Consider the following 19,854-nt stretch of genomic DNA (forward strand, 5'->3'; position numbering starts at 1 on the left):
GAGCCAAGGATCGATTAACAAAGTTAAACCAAAGAGTACACAAAGCAGCAAGAGAAATCCTTTCTTAATATTTGTGTGGAAACTTTTCCAACGACCCCTTGATACTTCCCACAGAAACATGTCTTAAGCTAATCTCGGGATTTGTCAACGAACTCTGACCTTCGCAGTGGAAATTACGACTCTCTTGGGTATTTTTAAAAATGTATTTTCTCTTTAGGAAGGTGGAAAATCCACGTGCACCATGACTGGTAGAGTTACGTCTAATGCTAAAGTCAAACGTTGCTAGCAAATTGACAGGTGTGGTTGTTAAGGAAAAGGTTTACGCCATCTTATTAAAATAGATTAAAAACCCTACTTACTATCTCACTCATATGTCTCTCCTTAAATAATATTATTTATCATATAAGTTTCGAAGCACCCTTATTATTCCACAGGTACTACATACATGCATACGTACATAAAAGCCCTTGAACTTTTTCGTATTTTGTCACATAACAACCACAAGCATAAATATATTTAATTGGAGCTTCTTGTGAAAGACCAACGCAATTCTGAATATACAATTCTGATGAAGAAAAAAAAATCATACGTGATTCAAAAAATTTTTTACAAATGTTTCCTGACTACAAGACAGGAATCTTGCTTAAACAGCCTTATCAAATTATATAATCTAGTGCTCATGACGTATTTAATGTAAATGATAGCTTTCTATAAAAGGAAGAAATAACCAACTTTGTTCAGGCTCCACCCAATAAAAATCCACCTCCATGCGGTGGTTCAAATTGCCCCGGTAAACCACACGCAGAAGCAGGCGGACTGAGAGCAGGGAACTATCTCTATATTTTTCTTTGACTGTTAAACCGTGGGAGCGCTCTAATTGGCGGCCGTAAAACGAGAGGAAGTAGTTTGTTCTCTTCAGGGTCTCATTGGCAGAGACAGTCGAAGATAATTAAGTGCATTTTTGTGTTCAGACGTCGGTGTGCTCCTTTTAATTTATTTGAGAAAAGAAGTGACAACAGTTTAACAATGGCTTCCTTCAACAAAGGCCCTGCCTATGGGTTATCTGCAGAGGTGAAAAATAAGGTAAGTGCGTTGCGTGTAATAATTGAAAACTAACTCGTAACAAAGTTTTCCTTCCGTTATTTACACGTGTAGTTTTCATGGAACGCGAGTCGCGAAGTCACCTGGCTTCCATTTTGCCACCCGCGGTCAGGTTTAAAGGTGGAGGTGAAAAGGAGACAAAAGCCTGGCATAAAAGTTAATTTAGTCTTTTTCACTTCTTGTCAAGAAACTAAACAACTTGAAATAATTTGTAGCATTAAGATATTGAAGTTAAATTTCCTTGTTTCTCGTGTTTACGAAAGTAAGTCTTAAAACCCATGGGCGTTGCCCATCGTGGCAACCAAGTTTTGTCGTTGTGGCAAAAAGTTATCCCGCTTCCAACACTTTTTTCCCCGCGTGCAGCCAGCCGCCCTGCATTGTGATCCGCATTAGCAGATAATGTAATTCACCTATTAGTCCCTGTTATGAGTGTCCGTCATAACCCTATGTAAAGTCTGTCTCTCTTTCTGAGGTTGTTTCTCACTGCTCCCCTCCATTCAGTGCGTTTCCGCACTGTTGGTCGTCATTTAACTTCTTTGCGGTTATATTTCTAACCCCTGACTCCCTCTGTAAAAAAAGGTCCCCGTGTTTGTGAAACGCTTAACAAAATGAACCCACTAATGTGTAACTTCAGCGGCCTTCATGAGGGAAGCACCTTGTTTATACAAGGCAGCCTGCATACCTCTTCATCAGGAAGTCTGAATTTGGCTTCACTTCGGTGAAGTTCTGTTTTTGACTGCTTTTAAGGAATCCGGACCATCAGATCCGGACTCTGGACGATCAGACTTGAGCGGGATTATTTTTTTGCACTAGAGACAAAGGCCATTATCAGTGCAATTTTTTTGACATGATGGTCCTGCTTTAAAACTGTAGTTGTTTCAAATCTGGGTTGAATTAATCAAGTAAGCTTGGTATCATCTGAAAACCTATCGCACTATATTTCTCTTGTTTTGGTTTGAATACCTGTACTCTTATTAAATGTTACCTATCTAATCCAACCAGAATAATTCTTATGGGAATCCTACATTTATTAACAATATGCCAAGCATAATATAAAATGTATGTTAAATTGCTTTAAATAAAAGTGTGAGTGATGGTCAACATAGATGACACTAGCAGAAAATCCCCCCAACACCATGAGGCCAACCCGGTACCAACTTCATGGAGGTTATCCTAGGAATGCATTGTTGTACACTAAGTATACTCTCTAGAGGAGGGGAGGGTGACATGGACATAGAATTTTATTGCAATATTTAGTGGTACTTTTGTAATAATGGTAAAAATTATTAAAACAATTTTTTGGTAGCTGTATGGTTGTGACTGCATGACACAGCATACTCTCACAAACTACTCTTGGAAAAAAATTTCTCATTTGAAAAAAATCTTCTGCAGGACACTTGAAGTGTTTTCTATCATTAAGCTGCACAAAGTTCAAATTCTTTTAAAGGTAATTTTTTCCCCTTCCCGAACTGCAAATGATGACCTGTAACTCTGGTTGTTGGTTCTGAGGACTGATCTGATACAAAGTGGTTTAGATTGTGATGACACTATTGAAATTTAAGAAGATTGAAATAATGTAAAGTAATCTAGTCTCTACTTGGTGATGTTTTTAGATTTGAACTATAAATTTAAAATCTAATCCTTCTCATCTTAATTCCTTAGAAGCAGTCAGTGTGAATTCATTCAGTCAGATGCCGACTTCAGTGTCGCTATCAGCTGATGCTGGAGATTTGGTATGCTTTTCATCATGCAAGGCAGTACGCCATGATGAATTTAACACATGATGTGTAATTATTTCATCCCTGGTTGTCCACATCTTTTGTTTTGTTTTAATGACTGAACCAGGCCGTATAAGTTGCACTTCTTGTTGTGAAGACCTTTCAGTTTTTTGGTTTTTCCTGTCTCTTTCCGAAGACTATAACATACCTCCACATCCCTCACATATTTTTTTCCATCTGCGTTCTTTGGATGTGGCCTTGTTTGGGAGAAGGGGTCAAAGCCCCCCTCCCCATCCTTCCCTCTTGTCTTCAGCAGAAACTATGTGGATTTCCCTCTGTCTCCTGCTGCCTCTCTCCTTGCTCATTGCAGTGGCATTTCCTTTCATAACTCAGAAATGCGAGGCATTTAAAAGATGCTGTTTTTCACAAGTTCACACATTAAGGTAATTGACAACGTGGTGTTTTTTGGAGGGGCGGGGGGTTAAAATAAAACCTGAAGTGTAAAACTTGAGCTTGGTGATGATGTTACTGTGGGCTACATTTAAAGGAAGACTACCTGATGGCTTATTTGGGATTAAAGGAATCGCACCAAAGTGGGAATCTAATTTCTCTTTGTTTGGTGTTGGAGGCAGAATGAGTTTGTGGTTCTTAAAAGACAATTTTCTCCATGGAACAGCAGATGAAAATGGGATATGAATGAGAAGTTTAGACCTTTTCCCTTTGAAACGTCCTTAAACATACAGATGACTTGTTCTGTGAGTAGTTTAGTTTGTCAGCTACAGTAACCTTTTTTGCTTGTTGGTGCAGAACGTGTTCTCTCCCTGGATCAGCACGCCTAGTCCTTCTTCTTGTTGCCTCATTGAGCTTTTTTTTTTTTTTTTACTCTAGCGCTGTGGGCTAAATTCCTAGTGCTCAGCTTGTCACTGTAAATTACATCTTCCAGATTCTTTGTGGGCAATCCAGCTTGCCACTGTTGTCTTTAATAGGTGGCTATCTGAAGGAAGGGAGTTTAATTAGAAAGTAGCTGTTCCTTAGAGTGCAGCCAGCTGTGAGCTCTTCTGTGGTGTTGTTGGGCCTGGAGAGTCTGTGCGCGTGCACACACACACACACACATACATACACACACACACACCATTCAACACCTTCACTGGGGGAACAGAGGTGTTGATCTGTTTCACTCTGGGTCTCCCCCTGTTCCTGTCACTGCAGACCCAACCAATGTTTATGTGACCACAGTTGTCTTCCTGCAGGCCAAACACTGGCTGCTGTTCTCCTGCTTACTGTCTCAGTGACAAATGAAAATCTTAGAAATCAGTAACCACTCACACTCCCGCCACATTTTTAGCAACTTGGCTCTCTGTGGTTCTCAGGAAAACGGAGCAGCTTAGCAAACAGGAAGTCTTTGTGTGTTGCATTTTCCTTTTATTTATGTGACAAACCCCTCTCTGACCACTGCTGTGAGCAATGAGGCAGAAGTCTTAAAGAGACAGTATAATGTAAAATCCACTTTTTTGAGCTTTACATTGTATTATATTGTCTCATCAAAAATCCACCTGGAGTGTTGCTTTGATTCTTTCATGCATGTTTGAGAAATGCTTTAATCTCCATGGCAGCTGGGCAAAAACGCCTGGTTGGACCTGGCCCCGCCTTCGAGGTGCAGCTTCTCCTCGGAGCAGCCGAGATCCCAAACCCTCTGGATGAAGCAAAGTGTAGAACAAGGAGCTGGTTTTTACAGGTACTTACCTGTACAAAACTGGTACAAATGTTATTAAAGGGTTAACAGAGGAGCCATGTTGTGGCTCCTCTGTTTTTGTTTGAGAAAAGGTTTTAAAGAGACAGTGGCCCAACTGCAAGGCTATAAATTACAATATAATTTTTTTTTCATTTCATATATACAGCATTTTATAACTGAAGTTAACATAGTTACTTTGCCATAAAATGATGCTGTAATTCCCTCAAAGTACATTCAGACACAAATGGGTTCCTCCAGCTGATGAATTTATTAAAAATTCAGCACATGAAAACTGAATAAAACAAAACACAATAGCAATTTTCTCTTGAGAAAATAATACAAATCTTGAACCCCTGCAGACGTATTAAGTACACATTAGCATCTAATGAGTGAATCCATCAAGCCAGGAGGAGATCATGGTGGAAATTAGGGGTGCATTCATAAACTTGGCCTGATTTTCTTCATTTTGAGAGATCGATCAATATTTACAAGAAAAACTAATTGTATCTAGTCTGAAAATCAGCCACTGTCATCTTTTGTGAGAGAGGGCTGAATGAGGTTCGATCTGCACATTTGCGGTTAACAATCACCTCATTGTTGCCAAGTTGGTGATCTTTTTGCTGTTTCAGTGACTTTTTAAAGAAAATCGATAAATCGTCAGTTTTTTGTTATTTTTTTAAGATTAGTGATTGGCCAGAAAACTGCAATCGATGTATCATTGGGCTGCGTTCACACTGCAGCCTGAACTGACCCAATTCCGATGTTTTTTTTTTTTGATGTAATGCGACCTGTATCCGATCTTTTCATGACAGTCGGAATAGCACAGGTCACATTCTTTTTGAATGCGACCCATATCAGATACGTATCCGATTCAAATGTGACCTACCGTTCTGGTCGCATTCATCCGAATTAGAACTTCACTGATGCTCAATAAATCTCACTATTCTGCGTCCTGATACGCGCAAGCGGGAAGAAAACCAACAACCATGATGGACTATAATGAGGATTAAGTTGTTAATATGCTGCGCCGGTCAAACAACTCTTCAAATGTGTAAAGCCCAGTTCACACTACACAATTTTAAAATTTTCAGAACCTGAGACCACACACTAGCTGACAAAAATCGTAAGTATAACAGGTTTGATCATGCAGTGTGTGGTGTCCAGCCAAACGGCAAGAGCACACGAGCTGATTTCTCTCACCGACATTCAGATTCCAGACAAAATCCCACCAATATCATACGTGATTTTAGAGTAAACAAACACGGCTGACAACGTAGAAGCAATAGCGATAGTATGTGCCCTTATTTTAAGCATAAAAGATGTAACAAATGGAAAAGGCCTCTTGGAGGCGATGCTAGGGAGGCGAGTTATGTTTTTCCCATTTGTGTGTTTAAATTGTTTTCCGTTAGATCGTTTAAGCTTCATCGGTTAATTAGTTATTGCTGTTTTAATGTTTACAGTTACTTTGAGAACAATGGGCACAAAATAATGGCTACAAGTCTAATTAAGTAATTTTAAAGCCAGGCATTAATCAATGTTTTACTAGTGACAAGTACAATCTACCTGTAATGCATGTGGCTAGGATTAGGTAAAGTCCTGACTGAATGAATAACCTTATCATTACAACCTATCTATGTCACGTTAACGATGAACAGCTGAAAAGTTACCAGGTTTATCAACTGCAGTAGCAACTTCACTCCAACTCCTCTCCTTGTCATTTCTGTGGATATTCTTTGCACAAAATGTTGTCATGTTATTTCCACGCATCATCTCCGATGTCAACTGCGCCATGTCAGCTGTTGGGGAGGGGAATCTGTGCTTTCTGATTGGCTACCTGTCACATTCAACAGGCTGCGTTCTTGCTCCCACACGTGAAAACTACACACTACTTTGGCAAACACTGAGCACTTCTTCTTTTTATGGTGGTTGGCAGAACACTGAGAACACTAACACAATTGCGCCCTCTACTGCGCATGCGGGACATTTTCAGGTGGTTGCCCGTTCACACTGCATAACACATACAGGTCGCATATGTTTGGCAGTGTGAACAGCCCCGGCAAAAAAATCCGATTTGACAAAAAATCGGAATTGGGTCACTTCAGGGCAGTGTGAACGCAGCCTAGTGGAAATGAATGCTTTTAATCTGCTTACAAATACAAAACTGGAAATTAATGCATTTACTGTTTGAAAATCTGGAACTATGTGAAACACATATTTGACCTCTGACCTTTGCCTGGCCAGATTGCACAGAAGTATGACCCTCAGAAAGAAGATGAGCTCAGGATCTGGATCGAGGACATCACCGGCTGCCCCATCGGACCAGACTTCCAAAAAGGCCTGAAAAATGGAGTCATCTTGTGCGAGTAAGTGGTGCTCCCAGGAGTCCACCATGCTGAGCCTCAGGAGTCTTGATTGTGTGTTTTTTAACTTGAAATTATCTTCTTCTTTTCTCCAGCCTCATCAACAAACTGCAGCCAGGCTCTGTGAAAAAGATCAACCAATCAGCTCTGAACTGGCATCAGGTGAGTTAGCTGGCCATTAATCTGTTTTTCTTCTGAACCACTGCAAGGAGTGGCTCCTTCACAGAACAGAAGGCTGTTTGTTACACAGCTACAGACATGACCATTAACAGCACTCCAAGTCATGCCTTGTCATGATGGCTTCCTGCTGATTAGTTGCAGAACTGGCTTTCTGTCTGAGCTTTTTATTAAAGTAAAGAACTCATGCAAACAGTGTAAATCTTGAATAAACATTGGATTTGGTGTGGTCTTAGCTGGAGAACCTGACCAACTTCATCAAAGCCATCACAAAATATGGCCTGAAGCCTCATGATATCTTTGAAGCCAACGACCTGTTTGAGAATGGCAACATGACGCAGGTCCAGACGACGCTGCTCGCCCTCGCCAGCATGGTGAGTCCTCAACTAACCTTGACAGACATCTTCTACACCCATTATGTCTTACAGCGGGTCCTGTTTAGTTTCAGTCCATGCTTTAGTTTAGTGCTGGATCTAAAGGTTAACATGTAGGCATCTAAATTTCAAGTCTATAAAAAGACTCGTATGTCCAGATTTAAATTTTTTGCTTCTTTTAAATTTTGAGTTTGTGTTCCTTTAATTTTTCAGTTCTAGCCAGGGAATTGCTGTGCCAAAAGTAAAAGATGGTGGAGCAAACCCACCTGTTGGAGCTGCTTTATTGCCCAATATTCAGCCTTTTCTACAAACCAGTGAAAGGAAAAAAAGTCTCATAAAACTTTCTTTGGCTTAGGGAATTAAAATGAATACATTGTTACTTGAGCCATCAGCTCATTAAGAAGAGCCTTTATTTAAACAGATTAAGGACAATGACATGATTAAAGAAATGGTTGGCTTAATCCTGTTGTTAGTAACCAATATGATGCTGACTGTACAGACACACTTTGACAACCTTAACATGTAGCTGTACTGCAGAATTCAGTGTGTTTTGTTTCAAGGAAAAAAAAGGCAACCCACAGACTAACTGACAGATCATGAGCAGAGCAGGTGTTTAAATTAGTTAACAAGTTGCCGCTGTCTTCAGATAATCACTTATTAATAATTGGTAAATAAACATCAAGCCTGAAAACACAATACTGCAACAGACTGAATGTTCTGCTATTTGTGTGGGAAGTGTTTCACAACAATGCAATTAATGTATTGGGATTAATTGCAAAGAAATATGCAGTCAATTACTATGGCAACAAGTCTGCGTGGCACAGCTGACACCGAAAGCAAGAAAAGAGTGCAAATGGCTTTGAGTTAATCTTCAATGCTTTTTGTGTTATTTTTCCCATCCCTGTGGTGCTATGGTAACCATGGCAGCACGTAAAGTTGCAGTGGCCCCCGGCTCTCTATTTCAGTGCTATTCTTTTTTTTTCTTGTAAATTTTCTTTAAAAAATACGGAAATCTGTTTGTTTGGGGGGTTTTTTGCGTGACTCTTTGTGATCGCAGAATTACAAAAAGCTGGACATATTGCACATATTGCATAGGCTAATTTGTAGAAGATTCATATTCATTGCAAAAGCAATTGACTCTATGCTAAATCAAATAAAACACCAACACATATATTTAACATAAGTTACTAAATGAGTACATATTGGTTTTTGTAATTCATGAAAGTCTAAAATCTATATCATAATGGTGTTAAATGAAACCTGCTGGAATCCCATTAGTGGTAATCAACTTGGGTAAACATAAGTACAGGATAAACCATTTTACAGTAAAGTAGAATTATTTTCAGCTTTAAAGACGTTTTTATAATGGATGTTGGAGTTCAGATGTCAGCATTGTAGTAATCAGAGAATATGTCAGTAGTTTTGGGTTTCTGTGTTCTGGCTTTAATGTGTCTCATTTGGTGTTTTTTGTTTTTTCCTCTGCTTTAGTATGAGTGTAAGAACTCCTTGAACAGTTTTTTGTCCTCTGCCAGGCTAAGACCAAGGGCTGCCAGTCCCGGGTGGACATCGGCATCAAGTATGCAGACAAACAGGAGCGGATGTTTGATGAGGAAAAGCTGAAGGCTGGACAGTGTGTCATCGGCTTACAGGTGTGTATTAGTTAGTAGCTCCTCCCCATATTTAGAGTTACTGTTTCCCATGACTGAATGCATATTGGTATGCAGTGACTGTTACTGTCTTTGGGAAAACAACCTGCATCTGGGTCTAGATTTTTTCTTCAGATTTTTGTAGAAAATGTTTGAGCTAACATGCCCTCTTCTCTTGGTGCACAGTGTGAAACTAGAATAGCTGCTGACTTCATAAACAGCCTGTTTCCGTATCTGCTTTGCTCATTGTTCTGGTAATGCTTTTGTTTATTGCCTCGTTGCTAAGGAACTTGTCACTTGGACATAAGTGCTACCTCAGTACTGCAAAAACTTGATCTACAACTTACTGTTTTCAGCATGCTTAGGTGCGGTGTTGCAACAACAGCTGACTGAAACTTTGAATCATGCATTAATGGATCAGTGGATAAACAAGCCTCACATTTCTCCACACTTCAAATACTGCCATAATCCAGCCCATCCTGTCTGCTTTAGCTCCTGTCTTTTGCCCTTCCCTTCTGCAGATGGGGACCAACAAGTGTGCCAGCCAGGCTGGGATGAATGCGTATGGCACCAGGAGGCATTTATATGACCCCAAGGTTCAGATACAGCCCCCCATGGACAACACCACCATCAGCCTGCAGATGGGAACCAACAAGGGAGCGAGTCAGGTGCTGCATCACTGCCTCATTATGCCACTGCTCTTGGGCTACAGGGGAAGTGAGCATAGAGAAGAGGGGGTGGTATTACTTAAAAATATTATATATGATCATATTCCACATTTTCTGCTTTTTTTTCTAATTGGACTTGGCCAAACAAACATGTAACTTCAAAACATTTTTTTTCCATTTTTCTTAAACAGCCACCAGAATGAAAAATATATTTGTATATAAACAGTGATGTCAGTAACGCGTTACGTCGGACCACTTTTTTCAGTAACGAGTAATGTAACGCGTTGCTATTTGAAATCCAGTAGTCAGACTACGGTTACTTATTGAAATCACTTTGCGTTACTGTGCGTTACTATCTTCTTTTGTTATTTAATCGTATTTCCTCTACGCGTCTTGTCGAGTGACCGACGTCTCTATGCGACAGAAATGTAAACAATGGAGGGAGATGCGCATTTTGTTGGTGGAAGTCCGATTATTATAAGCGGCTTTCGGCGGCTTTCAGCTTTTTTTTTTTTTTTTTTTTTAAGTCGCTTGCAAATTTAACGAGTGGCAAGTTGCGCCTTTTTGGGCTCGTTTTTGAACGTGAAGTTACTCATTTGGGCTTGGAAATAAGCAGAGACTCATAAATCCCAGAATTTGTCCGTCATTAAGGTAGTTTTAGTCAGGCTCTACCTGTCCATCATTTGCCAGATGATCCGTCCCGCTGTGTCTTTGTTAATGTCAAGTTAATATATTACCTCTGAAAGACATCGAGCTTCGCGTTGCGCTCCAGAAAACTGCCAACATCGAGACCAATTTGAACAGCGCAATAAACGTGAAAACAGCCACGAATAAACGTGTCCGTAGTTGCCAATAATTATAATGGCAACTTAATGCCATTATATTTATTAATATTAAGATAAGTGTCACAAATATGTGCAGCCATCTGAGTTGTGGAGCTGCAGGAGGAGCTCTGTGCTTTGACACCAAACGCATGGCCGTAACGCAGAACCTGGAGGCTGGGGGGATATATGGGGGCTTAAAATCCTTCTTAGAGTTTTCCAGTTTTCTTAGAGTTTTCCAGTGGACTACGGAAGAGGATTGGGGGCACCGGAAAAAAAAAAAAATTCTGAGTTAAAGTCAGAATTCTGAGTTTAATCTCAGAATTCTTTTTTTTTTTTCGATGGCCCTAATCCTCTTCCGTAGTGGACCACACAAATTACTCACCTTTTTTTTTTTTTTTTTTTGTACTGTTGTAACCATTAAACAATCTCCTCTTCAGTTCAACCTTGTAAGTGGAGACACATTGTTGATGTTACCATTATAAAATAGCTTACAATTAAGTATTGGCAAAGCTTAATGTAATTTTCACAGGAGGCGGAGCGTTGTTGTTAGCAGCTGCTGAAAGTAACAGTTATTTTTAATGTAACTTAGTTACTTTCCAAATCAAGTAGTCAGTAATCTAACTAAATTACTTTTTCAAGGAGTAATCAGTAATCCGATTAAAGTTACTTTTTCAAAGTAACTGTACGTATATAAATATATACAAAATCACACAATATGTTGTCACAGAAAACATAAAATTCATAACAATATAAATATAAACTAATTTTGCCCAACATAAAAACTGTGTAAATAAAATACTTAAGGACTCAAATGAAACCAACTGCTTGTGTACTGTATTCAACTTTAGTTTTACGAGATGTTCTTGTTGCCCCCTCAAAACTAAGTCTTGTTTTCAGCATTAAAGGAAATCTTCCTCTTAAAAATGCTCAGCACCAATATGTCGCATAAAAACCTGCAAGAAGTAAAAGCTTATGCTCACTTCCTATTGGTTAGGCACTTCAGTCACTTTCATTGCTTTGTCTGTTTTACATCTCCATTGAAGCAGCAACTGTCAGTGTTCTGGGTTTTATATTGCTGCAGCCTGGCTGGAAAATGATTGTCATGTCTTTCCTCCAGGCTGGGATGACCGCTCCTGGGACCAGGCGGGCCATCTATGACCAGAAACTGGGCACAGACAAGTGCGACAACAGCACCATGTCCCTGCAGATGGGGTACAGCCAGGGAGCCAATCAGAGCGGCCAGAACTTTGGTCTGGGACGGCAGATCTACGACTCCAAGTACTGCCCCAAAGCCGGAGAAGTCCCTGATGATCAGAACGGCGCCGGCAGCGGACGAGAATACTTCCCCGACTACCATGACGAAGGTTACCAGGGCTACCAGGAAGAGGAGCGGGTGTACCATGACGACGGGACAGATTATTAAAAGGAGGGAGGTGATGTTAGACAGCTTGGAGGCAGGCAGACGGGGTTTTTTAATATCTACAGGATGTTGAGCTGCCTTTTCAGGTCCCATCCTTTTTTAGCATTGTATGAATTTGTCGTTAGGTCTAATTGATACACATATCATGATGAACTGTATTTTTGTGATTTATCTTTTTTTATACTTAAAAATATATAGTGATTCCACCTGAAACCAATGGTTTGACTTGGTTTATTGTTTAGCACCAGAACATTTTGTGCCAAAGTTACAAAGTTGGAATTTGTTGTCCCAAAAGCTGATTTTTGTTTCGTTTTCTTTTTGTTGTTTTTGTTACATGAAGGGAGAACCCCTGGCGTTCTACATGAAACTAACTAGTAGTTTTTGAGAATCCTATAATATGTAATTTGTGGGGAAAATCCCTCTTATATCTGTAGTTTCTATAATGGCTGCATCATGTTGACATCCATTCCTGTGAATACGACTGTACATTTCTGTGTTATACTGTCAGTATGTTTAGTCCAGTATTGGTCATTGACCTTAGTGAAATCACTTTTTCAGATGAGGGATAAAATACAGATCTTGTTGGAGCAGTTTTTTTCCGTCCTATTCTTTCAAACGTCTTCCTTTCTTATCTTTAGTGCAGGAAATTGTTGCTTTGTTTGTATAACCAGTCCAACTGGACAAATGTTTGTTTTTTCTTTGGACCAGAGGCTGCAGGAGTTTCCAACATTCCAAGCAAGAATACTGGATTTATTGTTTTTCAGTGACTGTTTAAGTGAATATTTCATGAACAATGGTTGACATGCGAACAATCTTAACATTATGTTTGATCATTTATGATGCTATTTATGCTGAGTCTGAACAATGTTTGCAATATTGTTGCCCATAGAGGAGAACTAAACATGTGAAAGTGGTTTAATAAACTGTATACATTAGTTGTGGTCATTTTTTCTTCTTAATTTCTGACCTCAGGTTTTTACCCAACAGCAGGAAAAACTGGAATGTCCTGTTGCAGCACAGCCTCCTAACCCTGCACTTGAAGATGCTTCAGTTATTTATTTTGGCACGTCTTATGTTGAGTATTTCTCTAGTAGCTAGTGAAACATTTTCATACCAGAGTGATCTATCAGTTCAGTTCCTCTAACACTTACTGCAGGATAGCTGAACAAAAAGGTACATGTCTGTGAAAAAGCATCCTCTCCTTAATTTGTCACTCTGGGCTGTTTCAGATTGCTACATTTTAGATAACTGGAGTAAATGCCAGGGGTGAAGCAATTGATGGTTGAAATAATTTAGTAATTTGAGTATATGGACTCAATAAAAGGTTCTCTGAAAGAACACACTGAGCTGTAATTAAACCAAAGCAAATGTTTGAGTGTCTGCGTGGGGATAGATGAAATAATTTCCTGATTTAAGAAATTCAACATATAACACATTAATTAATGTTCTGGGATATCCATTTCTGAGGCTATGAGTCTCCATTGATCTAGAGTATGTCATAAACAAATGGAAAAAACATGGAGCAGAAGGTGAACCAGGCTACAAGTATTGGCTTAAAAGCATATAAACTCATCCAAGAGATCACCAAACACATCTACAATTCTACAGGCCTTACTTGACTTGGTCAAGGTCAAGACCTTTGGACTACAGCATTTTGATAAGATTCATGAATTGGGTAGGACGCAAACACTGAAACATCCTGACAGCTTCTGATCTAAGGGACCGAGCTTCCTCACTGTTCTCTCCCAGAGCTCAGCTGCTAGCCAAATGCTCCTCAGCAACAACTTCCCCAACTGTCCAACCACAACCTGCTGGTCATCTGGGATTTTGCAGCAGGATGGAGTGCCGCATCACAGAGTTATGTTAAGGTTATTTGTACAGAACATTTCGTTTGAAGTTCTTTACATCATAAAAACATCATACAGTGACACTTTTTCTCAAATGTCATCAAAATTATCACATGAATTTCAAATAAGTTGCTCAATGTTCCAGTTACTATGATTGAAAAGCAACGCCAAACAGATGGGTTTTTAGCCTTGATATAAAGGAACTCAGTGTTTCAGCTGTTTTGCAGTTTTCTGGAAGTTCGTTCCAGACATGTGCTATGTAGAAGCTGAATGCTGCTTCTCTATGTCTGGTCTGCTCTGCATCCCCAGAACCAGAAGATGTAAGAGGTCTGGAAGGTTGATACATCAGCAGATCTTTAAAGTTTTGTGTTGCTAAGTTGTTCAGTGATTTATAAACTACCAACAGTATTTTAAAGTTCATTCTCTCAGTGAAAGACTTCAAAACTGGGTAATTTGCTCTATCTTCCTGGTTTTAGTCAGAACAACAGCAGCAGCGTTTTGGATAAGCTGAGGCTGGAGGATGGATTTTTTTTTAGAACAGACCTGTAAAGACACTGCTGCAATAATCAATGCAACTAAAGATAAACTAAAGAGTGATAAAATGGCTCAAAGATCAGATTACCACATTTTGAACCCATGACATTATACTTCTCACTAAGAATCTATAGTCAGTTCTTATGAAGAGGGGCCACCATAAGTCAGAATTTGGCCAAAAACTTAATATGTGAAGTGAATTGAAGAAGAAGTTATGAAAAAAAATATTTAAATTAAAAAAGAAATCTTCAAAAATCAAAATACAAACCATATACAGTATATATACTAGCAAAACCTTCAGCCATAACCAGACTAATCTTTCCTGTTAATGCCAGCCTCTGAAACTGCAGAGTCATCTCAGGACTTCTGCAAATTACAGGTCTGTAACTACAGTGGACATCTGAAGTAATACAAGAGGCAGACAACTGACATAGGTGGACAACTGAAAATACAGTTGGCCTTCAGTTCTGCTCTGCTGTATGCCCCACTTCCCCTTCCTGTGGTGACCTATGTCTCGCTTTTAATGGCACTTCATATCCCACCACACTTACATCTCTCATGTCAACAAAGAGAGTAGCATTTCAAGGCCATGCCCTAAACAGTTTAGTTTAACTATCTGTTGGAATATTTGGTCTGCTTAGATCTGTGACTATATATTTAAACAAACCTGTATGATGATAGAAAAAAATAATGTGTTCACTCTTTGAGGACAGTGAGCTGCGGGAAAATCTTATACAGGAATAAGGAAGTTGAATTTAAATGAAACCTAGGAAAGCATCTAAGTCCACCCTCTTCTTTCTGGTTTCATTTAAGCAGATACCTAAAATTTCAACATGGAGTTTCCTTATTGCATTGCAATGAACAGCATAATCAATTCATTAATATCTATATATCTATTCAATTCAATTCAGTTTATTTCTATCTATCATCTATCTATCTATCTATCTATCTATCTATCTATCTATCTATCTATCTATCTATCTATCTATCTATCTATCTATCTATCTATCTATCTATCTATCTATCTATCTATCTATCTATCTATCTATCTATCTATCTATCTATCTATCTATCTATCTATCTATCTATCTATCTATCTGTCTGTCTGTCTGTCTGTCTGTCTGTCTGTCTGTCTGTCTGTCTGTCTGTCTGTCTGTCTGTCTGTCTGTCTGTCTGTCTGTCTGTCTGTCTGTCTGTCCGTAAGAAAAAAAAATAACTGTTGCTCGATGGCTCAGTTTTTTCTTTTCAGATTAGTAGAAGTGAATTTTGCATTTCATTAGGAATTCCAGGGACTGGGAGAAGAGAAGACAGGCACAGAATTCAACTTGCTTGATGTGTTTCCACAGTCACTGATGATTTGTGGAGAAACGTCATCCGCTTCTGTTGGTCCACTCTTTCTTATCAAATCCAAAGTCAGCACCACTGTCTGCTGACAAGCTTTATGGAGATGCTGATATTAATTTTCCTGTCACCTGGGCACATCTTGATATTATTTTTGTGTGCAACCACCACTGATAATATGTCTGTAGTTCAATCAGGGGTAAGACTGATTGAACTACCAGATTTCAACATCTACAGACTAAATTTGTTGTTCAGTCTTTGCAAAAACAACTCAGGCTCAAGCTTCAGATAGAAAGTATCTTTTAGCACCAGTTTTCAAGTTTTGCCACTGATTCTCAAATGGATTTATTTCTGGACTTTGACTTGGATGTTCCATTGCATCTCTTGCTTAATGTTTGAGCTCTTTGTCCATGGTGAACATGAAGTCCCAGCCTCGTACTTGAAGAGAAACAGTGTCTGTATTCAGAATGCTGTCAATCGGTACCAGTTTATATCAAAGAAAAGAGGGGCAAAAACTGGTAAAACCTTCATAGTGGAAATAGTTGTTTTTTTATGGTCGAAATGCTCCATCTGCTGGTCACAGAGGACAAAATCGCCGGAAAACGTCTTACATTAAATCCCGCGATATCACACCTAACGAGACTTGTGGACGTTCTTTTCCCTTGGATCATCGGGCAAGATGGTAGGTATCAGTGCTAGAGCAGTGCTTGTTAAACTGAAATCCTTTCCCATCTGAGCTTTTACGTTGATGGTTGGGGAACCTGGTTGCACCGTCTAACCTGGGAAGAGTTTTGTTCAAGTTGTAGTTGAAAATTGTTTCTTAAAATGTCAGATAAAGTTGCATATAAGGGCTTTGTTTTAGCCTTAGCCTAGCCCGACTTTGCTCGCCTAAGCCGATAGACAAGCGCACTTTGTGGATGTAATTTAAAGTAAATTGTGTTGTAAATTGTCTAAGCGGATTTTGAAGTTGACCAGTTAGTGTTTCATGATGAATAATGATATATTTGTAAGATATTAATCCTCGTCCAGTGGTGAATGCTAATCTGTTTAGCCACACTCGCTGGAGTAATGCTCGTCTGTTTCAGGCGGACACAGAGATCAAGAAGAAGCGTACCTTCAGGAAGTTCACCTACAGAGGTGTGGACCTTGACCAACTGCTGGACATGTCTTAGTAAGTGACACTGTGCTGGCGGGCCTGCCATAGTCTTTGCTGTTTTAACAAACACCACATGTCAAAAGTGTTCCGTGAAGAGTTGATGTTAAAGTGTCTTTTCGCTGTAATCACATTTGGTTTCATTTACATCTATAAAATATATATGTATCTATTCTCCAACAAAATGTTTTGCACGTAATTCCACATTCATGTCCTGTTATTGTTTGATGTGTTCCTGGACCTATGGAACACACCTGCAGTCAGGCTTGTTCATGTGAGTTTAAGCAGAAAGGTGTCTAGAAGTTGCAGGACACTGCCCCCCTGAGGTCAGGAGGCTGTGACCCCAGCCCTACAAAATCTAGATCCTAAAAAAAGCTACCAACATTCTCAAGTCCAGCACATTCCATAACAGGTTGAAAGATCAATAAGAAAATATTCTATTTTTGCAGCACCAACCTCAGCCTTCCTGTTATCTCTCCATCTTCCAGGTTCAATGAACCAGACATGTAGAATCCAATCTCCTTCTTATGGCTTTCTGCGTCTCTGTGCTTCATCTGATTCACTTTAAACTTTAAACACCAATATGTTGTGACTGCACCGATATGTTGTCAGCATGACCTTCAGTATGTCATCAGTACTTTGAGTTTCTAACAAACTGGTCTCTACGTTGGACCGATTAATCGGTTGACGTCAGATTTTGCTGGGACGGGGAAATAATGGTCGCTTATTACACCGATCGCTTTGAGCTGTGATGTTTCAACTGGGGAAATTGGAGCTTTCTTTTGTAAAAGCTATTTTCTTGATCATCTTATTGAAATATTTGAAAAAAATGATAGCTACGGTCCAGAGTCAGGAATCGAAGGCCCGACTAAGGATGTACGATCCACTCTTTTCACTTGTGATACCATTATCTGAGATTTAGTATCGGCTGATACCGATTCAATACAGAAAATCAGTGCTGGCTGACTTAAAACTTCTTTTTTTTTTAGACAAAAGTATTGAACTACAAATGTATATAATTCTGCACCAGTACAGCACACTTTCATACACCAACTGCTTCACACGCTCGGTCAAACATGTAAAAACACCTTTAATTTCCACAGTCAGTGCAATTAGGAGTAGAACAGCCAATGTAAAATAAATATGTCACTCAGAGCACAAAGCATAGAATTGGACTAAATGGCTCTTCCCTTATGGATCAGGCACATTGTTACTGATACAGATATTAATATTGTGTGGGAGCATTTCTGCATATGAGCGCCCTGAATAACCATGTACCGACATACCTGTGTTTCAGTGTGTACTTGCTGAAGTGTCTCACTCCAGCTGTGTGTGTTGTTTGTACAGTGAGCAGCTGATGCAGCTGTACTGCGCCCGCCAGAGGAGGAGGCTGAACCGGGGCCTGCGCCGCAAGCACCAGTCCCTCCTCAAGCGCCTGCGCAAGGCTAAGAAGGAGGCTCCTCCGATGGAGAAACCAGAGGTGGTGAAGACCCACTTGAGGGACATGGTGATCCTGCCTGAGATGGTGGGCTCCATGGTGGGGGTGTACAATGGCAAGACCTTCAACCAGGTGGAGATCAAGGTGAGGGAGACGGACTCCATGAGTCGGGGGGATACACTCGGTTCTATTGATTATTCATTGACAGTCGGGTGAAAAAAGGTTCAGATACAAAACACCACTTATTATTGTTTTGTATATTTGAAATATGTCTGAAAATGCAAATAATGAAATTCTTTTTAAATAAGAAACATACAAGTTTTTGTCTAAAATACAATAACAGCATTCCTTTATCTGCAACTAATAAAATATGTTTAACTTCAGTAATATGGGAAAAGCTTGGCTTATTACTACGTAGGGCTGATGTAGTAATTTTAATTAATTAATACTTGGATAACAAAGGAGCTTAAAAAATTTCATTTTCACAGAATTTAAATGAGGTGATGTTAAAGCCAGTTCTGCATATTTTCAGACATTTATATGTAAAATGCATATGTTCCTGTGCAGATCTAGCCAAATTACTGCTGCTGTTTGTAACAGCCGTAATTGTGTAGTGTCTCTTTAAGATACTTTAGTATTGCTAATGACGTCACAAGTAGACTTAGACTTGTACTTTATTGATCCCTTGGGAAGCCTCCCTCAGGAAATTGAAGTTACCAGCAGCTCCCAGGCAAAAAACAAAGATAACACACAGTAAGCAAAAAAGAATACAAAAATACAAATTAAATACTAAGGTACACACTAAATGTGAGTAACCAAAACCTTAAATTATGCAAGAAGTATGCGCCACAGCTTCTCTGCAGAGAGCGTGGGAGAAACGTGCTAGACTGACATGTTAGCTCCCTAACTCAGTTAAGCACTGAGGGTTTCAGTAGGTGTGATGGCTGATAGTTGAGCATATCATATTTACTATCTTTGTCTGAATGTTCACTGAAGAGTGAAACTGCTCCTCTTTCCTGTGATTGAATCCGTTGTGTGCTTTAATGTGAAAGCTTCCAGTCTGACTGGACTTCCTGTCTCTCCACAGCCTGAGATGTGCGGCCATTACCTAGGAGAATTCTCCATCACCTACAAGCCGGTCAAGCATGGTCGCCCTGGTATTGGAGCCACACATTCTTCTCGTTTCATCCCTCTGAAGTAGAATGGCTGTATTGTTTGTATAAATAAAACCAAAAATGAGCTGGGCTTCTCCACACAACTGTATTGTCTGGTTGTATTTTTTCATTTTTTCTGGGTTTTTGTAGGCTCTTACCAAGTGTCAGGCCTTAAATCTTAAATAAGGCCACATTTTCCTCTTGAGTTTTTGAGTGGCCTCTTATGTCATATTTCATTAATTGCTCCTTTTTTGACTATATTTAGGACAATTTTGGTGCCATTCACTGGCTGACAAAACTGCTAAGCTCTGTTTAAAGGAATTTAAACACAAAAACCAAACAGCCATTATGAAATCAACGGCAAAGA

At 39.5% G+C, this 19,854-nt stretch overlaps 2 protein-coding genes across 2 annotated transcripts; both read left to right on the forward strand.

The window, feature by feature from the left end:
- The first annotated feature begins 808 nt into the window (after positions 1 to 808).
- LOC102216954 (calponin-2-like) lies at positions 809 to 12,955 on the forward strand. Its single transcript, XM_005811054.3, has 7 exons — positions 809 to 1,083; positions 6,793 to 6,914; positions 7,007 to 7,073; positions 7,325 to 7,462; positions 8,995 to 9,111; positions 9,630 to 9,776; positions 11,718 to 12,955. Exons 1-7 carry the CDS (start codon positions 1,027 to 1,029, stop codon positions 12,021 to 12,023), a joined length of 954 nt encoding a protein of 317 aa, XP_005811111.1. The 5' UTR covers positions 809 to 1,026; the 3' UTR covers positions 12,024 to 12,955.
- A 3,451-nt stretch (positions 12,956 to 16,406) lies between these two features.
- On the forward strand, positions 16,407 to 19,579 carry rps15 (ribosomal protein S15; the record flags this gene model as incomplete). Its single annotated transcript, NM_001286309.1, is given in 4 exon segments — positions 16,407 to 16,424; positions 16,828 to 16,913; positions 18,243 to 18,477; positions 19,421 to 19,579. Coding segments are annotated over 4 exon segments (438 nt in total). The 3' UTR covers positions 19,535 to 19,579.
- Between the last annotated feature and the right edge of the window lie 275 nt (positions 19,580 to 19,854).

The sequence above is a fragment of the Xiphophorus maculatus genome, chromosome 6 (assembly GCF_002775205.1).
Source record: "Xiphophorus maculatus strain JP 163 A chromosome 6, X_maculatus-5.0-male, whole genome shotgun sequence".
NCBI lineage: Eukaryota > Metazoa > Chordata > Actinopteri > Cyprinodontiformes > Poeciliidae > Xiphophorus > Xiphophorus maculatus.

Bases quoted from the DNA above. Each gene is read 5' to 3' on its own strand.
- LOC102216954 (XM_005811054.3), top strand. From the start codon at position 1,027: ATGGCTTCCTTCAACAAAGGCCCTGCCTATGGGTTATCTGCAGAGGTG. The intron at 9,112-9,629 runs GTGTGTATTAGT...TCCCTTCTGCAG, and splicing joins AGTGTGTCATCGGCTTACAG to ATGGGGACCAACAAGTGTGC. The intron at 9,777-11,717 runs GTGCTGCATCAC...TCTTTCCTCCAG, and splicing joins CCAACAAGGGAGCGAGTCAG to GCTGGGATGACCGCTCCTGG.